The sequence below is a fragment of the Amphibalanus amphitrite genome, unplaced genomic scaffold (genome assembly GCF_019059575.1).
Source record: "Amphibalanus amphitrite isolate SeventyFive unplaced genomic scaffold, NRLGWU_Aamphi_draft 000185F_arrow, whole genome shotgun sequence".
Taxonomy (NCBI): Eukaryota; Metazoa; Arthropoda; class Thecostraca; order Balanomorpha; family Balanidae; genus Amphibalanus; species Amphibalanus amphitrite.
This window is the reverse complement of record NW_024881680.1, coordinates 568,227-576,894: the sequence shown is the minus strand read 5'-3', so window position 1 is coordinate 576,894 and position 8,668 is coordinate 568,227. Positions and strand designations below refer to the sequence as shown.

The 8,668-nt window shown below is 49.4% G+C and overlaps 1 protein-coding gene across 1 annotated transcript; it reads right to left on the bottom strand.

Moving 5' to 3' along the window:
• Window positions 1–1,368: 1,368 nt before the first annotated feature.
• Window positions 1,369–5,216, bottom strand: LOC122384304 (phosphatidylinositol 3-kinase regulatory subunit gamma-like). Its single transcript, XM_043371592.1, has 4 exons — window positions 5,013–5,216; window positions 3,990–4,508; window positions 3,294–3,526; window positions 1,369–2,923 (listed from the first exon to the last, which is right to left on the bottom strand). The coding sequence occupies exons 2-4, from the start codon at window positions 4,446–4,448 to the stop codon at window positions 2,332–2,334; spliced, it is 1,284 nt and encodes a 427-aa protein (XP_043227527.1). The 5' UTR covers window positions 4,449–4,508; window positions 5,013–5,216; the 3' UTR covers window positions 1,369–2,331.
• Window positions 5,217–8,668: the final 3,452 nt, after the last annotated feature.

Below are 8,668 nucleotides of genomic sequence, written 5' to 3'. Positions count from 1 at the left end.
AAGTAAACCTCTGCACGGTCAAAAAAAAAAACGTCACAACTTCGCAACGCCTCCAACACCAGGCAAATTGTCTGAGGATGATGACACTTGCAGAAAGTAACAAGCTCCCGGGTACTCATACCTACTTTGTTTATCTGAGATTTTCGTGCAATTCATCCTGGATCAGGTGATTCACGTGACCTCCCCCATTATAGGCCTATGGGGAAATACTGAACTTGCTCTTTTTGCAATTTATAGGCATGCTAGAGAATCCGCCCGAAGACACATAGAAACGTGTTTTCATACGCTCTTCAAAGAATTCCGGGCCTTAATTTGGCATTCTAATTTTAATGACGTCACAGAGGACGTCATTCTTTTGGGTCATCATCGTTTTTCGTTAATAAATTTTCGACCAAATTGAGTTAAAGTCGGGAAAGGCACCATTCTGATTGAAATGAGCCTCCAAATCGGCTAATATGCAACTTGACCTACCTAGTCCGAGCCGTGTCCTGAGGGGGCTTGACCTGATGACCTTTGGGTCAATCTTGATTGTGACCTTTTCCGAACAAAGAGCTTCTACACTATTCGATGCGGCTTGAGAGAAATACGATTATACCTAAATTTTTGCTGTCTCCAATTTTTGCGAAGTTATTTGCCAAAAACCAAACCCCACTTTAAGGTAATTGACCTGACCTCAGAGGTAACCAGTTGACCTGCGACCTTAATTTTGAATACCAATCGCTGCGTCTCGTGACGGCCGTCAAGGTCGTTTTTTTCCGCTGGACTGGCACAGACCCTATGAATGCCGCCCCCCGTAGGCGGAAAATGTGCCGCCCCTGTGCTTGACTGCCCCCACCCTATCGAAATCCTAGATCCGCCCCTGCCTCAACCCACTTAATAAAGTTAGATAAGTAAACATTTTCTGGAAGATTAAAGCCTGCCCTAGATACTGTTTAAAACTTATTGCACGCATTCCAGAATTTAATCAACTTGTGATCACATTTCGGATTTAAGTATAACCTATACCATGAGCCATTATGTAGGCGTGTTCTGACTTCACAAATTATGCCTTTATTCCACCACTCTTAATAAAACTCAAATTGATCTATGATAAAAGTATCCTCGAAAAGGTCCTAAGGAAAATATCAAATGACATAATGCATAACTTCAGTCATATGGCTGCATCGGAATCGGTTCCTGCTCCTCAAATACTGACGTGGGCTTTACATTAAATCCATGTGAAGTGATGACTGTTGATAGGGTAACTTCAAAGACTTGGTTGATATGAAAACGAGTTAGTCGAACACATCGTTGTTTGGCTCAAAGTAAAGATAAAAAGATGATGATAAAAGCCGAATCCGACAAAAAAAAAAAAAAAACGTCACCGTATCGTTCTTGTAGCCTTTTATTGCAGCAATATAATGCACAGCACGTATAAAATAACTATCCATGCAAAATGGAGGCCAGCAAAAAAGTGGAATTAAGTCGCGAAATCCAACAACATAACATCGGCGTCAAACAGGAACACCGTACTATTTAGAAAATTTGATATGCTTGACTTTTTAACATCATGTGGTTGACGTGGCAGTGGTCTCAGCATAACATGACATAGCTTTTCTTGGCAACACATTGTTGATCTGCGATCACCCTGTGAACAAATAAGAAAATGTGCTGTTCAGTCTCCGGATAATTAAGGCTGACGAACAAGAAACAAAAGCAGAGTAAGCGTGCTTAGTATTCGTGTTAAGCGATATATCACTTACCTAGCATTTACGTGTATATCACATCGTACATTACTGAAAACGAAAACACTTATGACAACGAAATGGCGCAGCTATATGTGTGATCTGGAAAAGGTGCAGTACAAGCTCTATATGTAGCGTTCGACTCTCAGCGTAAGTACAAAAAGAAATAAAACTTTTTTTTTTATAAATTTAGTCCGAACCTTTTGATGGGAAGGATTCACAAGGACAGAGCCACCGCTAAGCGAAGCTTGTTGCGATGACCCTGCCCTCTACCCTCCGATCGCGCAATTCCGATTCTATGGCAGAATTTAGAGTCCAAAGTTTAACGTGCGCACAAAGCCGCGCACGGCCGGTCCCCTCGCTGACTTCACCTGGCTACGGCCTGCCACCAACCGCAACCATACCTGTCAGGAGGCCCATAAATGTCGAGCGCCCGTCGCGCTTCGAACCCGGACTGTCATAACCGGGAACGCGTGCTCTCACCACGCGGAGTCCAACGCTCTAACCAACTGAGCTACGGGACCGGCAAAACATACCTGAATGCTCGTTTTTATCACACACAAAATACATCAGTGAGAGCACAGCCAGCTGATGCTTTACGCCGCAGTCATGCACCCAGCGCCGGGTACACCAGTCTCTTGGGCAGCACCGAGTTGAAGTCGCTCAGGTCTCCCTCCTCGTGGTAGTAATCCACCAGCGATCCGAGACTCGAATGAAAGGCGTACGGCTGTGAGAAACCGTAACCTCGCTCCCCCCAGAAGATGGGACAGTGCTCCACGCGACCTTGCGCACAGATGGACAGCACGAACATATCTGGCCGGTCACTGCGCCGGCGGATCAGAAACGTGCCGTCCGGTTTGTCGCGAAGCAAGGCCTGGGCGCCATCGCGGTTGCAGCGCTCGAGCAGCCAGCGGTCCTGCTGTTCGGAGAGGGGCTCGCCCTGGCCACTGGCCGGCTCAGAGCCGCGGCCTGCCAGCAGCGTCTCCTGCTGGGCGTAGCTGACTCCTCGCCGCTGCAGCTGCCGCTCCACGTCTCGGATGTCCTGCATCATCTGGCGCTCCTGCTGGTGGACGGCGCCCAGGTCGCGTTCGGTGGAGCGCAGGGACGTCACCCAGCCGTGCAGCTCCTGTCCCATCTGGTGCTGCAGCTGCTGCACCCGCTCCCGCTGCAGCTCCAGGTGACGCCGGTTCTCCTGCACTCTGAGAAGGAGAGACACGAAGACATGTCATCGGCTGGCCGATGACGTCATGGAAAGGTCAACAGATCAACAAAACTGACAGAAAGGAAAGTATGTTTTAATCAATACTGTATTGGGAACGCATGTGATGCGTGACTTACGCCGCTTAACTTTATATAAGATGGCCTTTCAGCTGATGATACTATATATTCCATGTAATGCATGATGGCTAATACACCACGCATCGGTCTACCACAATCCTCCATCACAGCTTCAGTCTACGCCCGTGATGACGAAGAAATTGGCAGAAGTTGGCAGCTCGCCTCAATGCATCCCTGCACAGCTCGCCCCATCTATCGATCGCGCGCTGGACGATGCTGCGTGAAACTCACTGGTCTCGCTCGTGGAGCTCTGGCCGGATATTCTTCGCTATGTGCACCTGCTCGTTAAACATGAGCAGCACCTCAGCGTAGGCCTCCTGAGCCTTCTTATGGTTAGCGATAGCAAACGAGCGCGTGTCGCTGCGCCGTTCCAGCAGCTCCAGCTCGGCCGTCACCTCGTCGTAAGCGTCGCGCATGCCTCGCAACTGCTCCACCAGACTGGAGATGGTGTGGCCGTCACCAATCTGCGGCCACAGGGCATCCGGTGAGCAACGAACCTACGTCAAGATGTTACGAGAAGCGGACACAGTTTCTGTTGAAACACAAGTCACACAGCTCCACTTGCCCGCGAATCGGATTTTGAGTCACGCTGCTCTCCAGAAACGCATGACAACCACAATGTTCGCTAATTTCCTTATCGACCCAGGATGTCCACAGCCCTGTCAGCTAAAACAAGGATGTTGCACTTGCTGCAACTTCTGCCAAAGCGCAAGCGTGCGTTTCGAGCGTTGAAATGTGCTAATTAGTAGAGCGTACTATGACGGGGTATGCAGAAAAGGGACAAGCTGACCGATTAAGGTTCCATCCGTTGTTTAGCCAGCATAATAATTTGAAATCGAGAGATCACACCGCTCGGCATCGCCTTGCCGATTAAATTCTACTCCTGACAACATCTCTGGGTAGGAGATTCCTTCTATTAATACTCACCGGTCGTGGCTCCACCAGCGGCCTCTCGAGCCGCACATTCAGCTGGGGGTTGTACTCCCGTAGACTCTCTCGTCGGTAGTAGTCGATCAGACTCGCCATCGAGTCGAACTGGTACGGCTCCGAGAAACCGAACCTGCCGTATTTAGAGCAGATGCGGATGAGCCGGTTGTTGCCGCCCTTGCGCAGACAGAGCGTGTACTCGCCGCTGGCCGTCTGAGAGTCCCGCACCAGGAACGTGCCGTCCGGCTGGCCGTTGAGCTTCTCGGAGGCCTCCTCGCGACTGATGTTGCCCCAGTACCACTCAGGCTCTGGCTCGGGGCTGAGTTCTCGGCGCGGACGCGGAACTGGTGGTGGGTCGCGGCTGGGACGCGGGGCCACTTCTCGGCTCGGTCGGGGAGGGAGTGCCGGCGGTGGTCCATATCTTCCGGTTATGCCGGGACCCGCCCACTCGTAGCTCATCGTTCGAAATGCTAAGAGCGAACAGCAGCAGGCGTTCAACTACTGCAGGATCAGATCTACCTGAGGAAGGGATCACAACACTCATCAATGGTTGACGAAAGACGAAGGTGGCAGGGGCAACGCTGGCGACCATTTTTAATCGGCACCTTTCTGCACGACAGGCGCACCATGGAAAACGCTACATGACAGAACTGTGCTTTGTACCAAAGGGAAAATCACACAAGCGAATGGCTTTGTGTATAGCTTAAATGACGTCATGCCTTATCCCTTCACCAGTGATAATAACTATAGACAAAAGTAATGCCAATGTAATGCCAAACATTACATCTCACAAAGACAGATGACATCGTGACAGCTTTCTGCACCCAATTAAACCACTCAAATATGAAGTGAAAATATACAAAAGTATCTGTTCTATAATCAAATAAATAGACAGGGCACACCATTATAGGAACGTCACTCAGCACCAAACACGATACAGTTTTGTTAGAGCAAACAGTGTGAACGACCACTGCTATATTGGTTTAGTGAAGCGTGTGACCGTTCTATGCTAGTCTAACTCACCTGCTAAACCCGGTCCGGCTATGCAGCAGGTATGCACCCTTTAGCCACGCTTTTTCCACAGCACCGACACAGGCACAACACTCGGCAGTAGCATCTCGTCTGATAAAGCTTGCCATGTCTCTGTGGCCACATTTCTTATCGCGGCACTTCCACCCACAGAGGAAGGAGCCGGCGTTCAGCACAGAGCCTGTCCCTGCCGCTATCGGACTGTGACTGCAGTTCTGCCCTGAGTGCCCTGCGGTAGGGAATGCTGTACTTATTTTAGGTGAATGCCACGTTATAATAGAATGTGGGTCGTTTTCTCAGTGGCGTATGACGTCTGATAGCGTGCTATACGATAAATTTATTGATAACCTCGGTACATTGTACCATAAAAACATTTGTTGCCATCGGGGATCATTCGAGGCAATCGCGTTCGACAGCAGACTTCGGGTTGCGTGGATAAAGAACATTTCCTCGCATTACATGATTGCGAATGAAGCTCAATCATTTTTGAATGCTAAGCAGCATGATTTCATCGATTAGATTAGCGTCCTCAATAAGATTTCATATCTTGACCCTTATCGACAGAACAGAAAACGGTTACAACTGCCATGCAGTTTCTGATGGGTTACAAACAAAATACTTTTCAATGTATGCATTGTAGCCAGGCTGTTCTTAAAACTGAAGTTAGCTCAGTAATAAGACGACTGACCAGCCAAAAATGCGTCCTTTCATACGGTCTGGGATGCATCGTTCTTCAGTTTATTTTACGGCCATCCGTGGTACACACGGTGCTGATTATTTGTCTAAGCCATTGAATGCATAGCTGAGCTGGTGTTAGGAAAATCAATAGTTTTCTTTTTGTTTAAGGAATTCCAAGCTGGTAGCACTACTTGCTGTTTAGCCCCTGGCCATGCTTGCCGATCTACTCGCAGCTCCCTTACTAAAGACGTGTGCGGGATATTGGGCCTTTGCCGCGGACAGTGTCAGACACTGGATTATGTTCACAATGCCCAGCTATCCTGCGGACTTCCACGCATCGGGAAACCATCAATGGGCTATGGACGGAAAATTAGCATACATATTAGCTGGTCATCATGCATGCTAATAGAAGAGCCTTGGCGACCCATGTCACAGGCTTGACGGAAGTTTGGCCAGGCGGCGCAGTGGGATAAATCTGGTTCGACTCGGTAGAAGTAGAAGTATCGGTCAATTTCGGGCATTGACGGCACGTCCCTGCCTGGTATAGGTACTTTGATCAGCAGCGGAGCCCAGCACTATTGCAGCATTGCTGATGTGTTTTGATGCTCAAAGACGGTTGGCAAGCGCGAGGTCTGAAGATTCTTCGAGTTAAAGGTAGTCTAGAGCCTTTCATCTAAATCCTTTCTTCTAAAGGTCAGGTGAACTATTCTCGTCTTTCAGTAATTCTCAAAAGAAGTGCTGTGATGAGATATTACATCTCCGGTGCCTGGTGAGGCATATACACAGAAAAATATTGACACCGTTAGCGGTGTAATTGCACAGTACATATCTGAGCACTTGAGGAAAGTTAATTTAGTCCCTTCCCCGCTTAAATTACTCGCGCTTCTAAATGAACACCAGGAAGAAGGTAATAGAACACTGTTAGGAGGGTTGGGTGTTTTACTACATGTAGCAAAACACCCAACCCTCCTAACAGTGTTGTATTACCTTCTTCCTGGTGTTCATTTAGAAGCGCGAGTAATTTAAGCGGGGAAGGGACTAAATTAACTTTCCTCAAGTGCTCAGATATGTACTGTGCAATTACACCGCTAACGGTGTTAATATTTTTCTGTGTGTACGTCACCAAACATTTCTATTCAACCGCCATCGCTGCCAAGGATAGCGACCGTCAATGTAAGCCAATGCCATCACAGGCATGCCCTTTAGGGCACGGTGATGTATATCTACGCCGCGTGCCGCGTGCCAGTCGGGTCACGAGGCCTCCCTCGGGCGGCTGGCGGCTCTGAGCCTATATGATACCCGGCCGAGCACGTCCCAGGGGACAACATGGAGCTGTGTAATGTGTGTGCAAGAACAGACTTCAGAGGATGGGATGGGAACAGAGCGGTTTACATACATAGACTTCAGAGGATGGGATGAAGACAGAGCTCTGTACATAATAGAGTACAGGGGATGCGATAGGGACGGAGCTGTGTAAGAAGGGTAGGAGCTGGCCTATTCGCATATCCGCATCCCTATAGCTTTTTATTCAAGCTGAGCCATGGTCCTCTCAACAGCAAAAATGTGATTGTTTCGATAAAAGGATTCATGTGCGGTGCCTGATTTTTTTTTTGCCATTTCACACTGTCATCCTGCTTTATAGGGCTGGCTAGGCCTCAGGTCGAAACAAAATGTGTCATTGCAGAAGAATATCTTCCAGCACCGCATTCAGCTGAAAATATCCTCCCGTGGGGACAGCTCGTTTTGATGCCGTTGGGACGTTGGGTTCAGCAATGGCCGCTCTCTCATTCACAGACAGGGGCTTTGGCTTATCAAGCCTGATGAAGCTCAGACTGCTTCCTCGGCTGTGAGCGCCGTCGGCTGATATGTCCGCCACCAATGCACGCCACTCCCTGTCGCGGTCTGCAGAGCTGAGGAGGCTACCACGCAGTGTCGACTGTCGAGCTCCCCCGCGTGCCGACGGTCGGACGGACGGGTCATGTGTGCGCCAGATGCCGCCACCCTCCCGTCACCTCCCCTGCCCCTCTCTCGACTCCTCTAACCAGCAGCCTCCTTCCTCTCACCACCCGCCGCCCTCCCCTCACCTCCCTAGCCCCCTCCCTCTCTCCTCTAATCAGCTGCCTCCCCCTCTCACCACCCGCCTCTCTCCTCTCCTTAACCGCCTCCCCCTCCGCCCGGCAGCCTCCCCCTCTCGTTAACCGCCTCCCTCCTCTCACCAGCTCGTTGCACGCTGAACGCCTGCCTGTTGCACAGGCTGCACTAACAATTCAGGGCCGGGCTGCACTCAGGACAGAACCCTCTGCAAAACAGCTCGCTCTCTTCTATCGTGCTGATGTGCTCTTATTCATCATTTGTTTGTCACGTGTCTCTGCAATCAGGTACTTTATATGTTGGGTTAATTGCAAAGCTATGTTGTTTTCAAATAATATTGACAATGCATCACAATGGCTTACCTACATGACTGGGCATAACTGAACTTTGCAGCTCCTTTTTATTTTTGAGACTAGTTATGCCATTTGTTACAATAGACTGACGTTGCTCCGATTTTGTTAACACTCGACTGTAGCGACCATAAACGGCGATCTCTTTATTTTCACAGTTCATATGAGGCAGTGAGGCACACGATCCAAACGAAGCCACTAACGACAAATGACTGACCAGCTTCTAGTCATTCATCCTTTCCAACTAAAAATATTCTTAGACAATGCAAGCCACAACATTTTTACCTAGAGCCGCTCACGCTTCTTCAGAACGACGAGGCTCGGCCTTGGCTTCATTTTGCGTCGTCATTTTGTAAATACCAGGATCCGTATCACGATCGCGATTCCAGAACTGAGGCTAGCCAGTCACCACAGCAGGTGTTATTGGCGCCAAACAGTCTACTCGCCCCTAACTGAGCCCCTGATCTCGCCGATTTTTACCGTCTCGAAAGTCGTCGGTCTGGGCCGAGTGGCGGCGGAACAGGCCGGAGC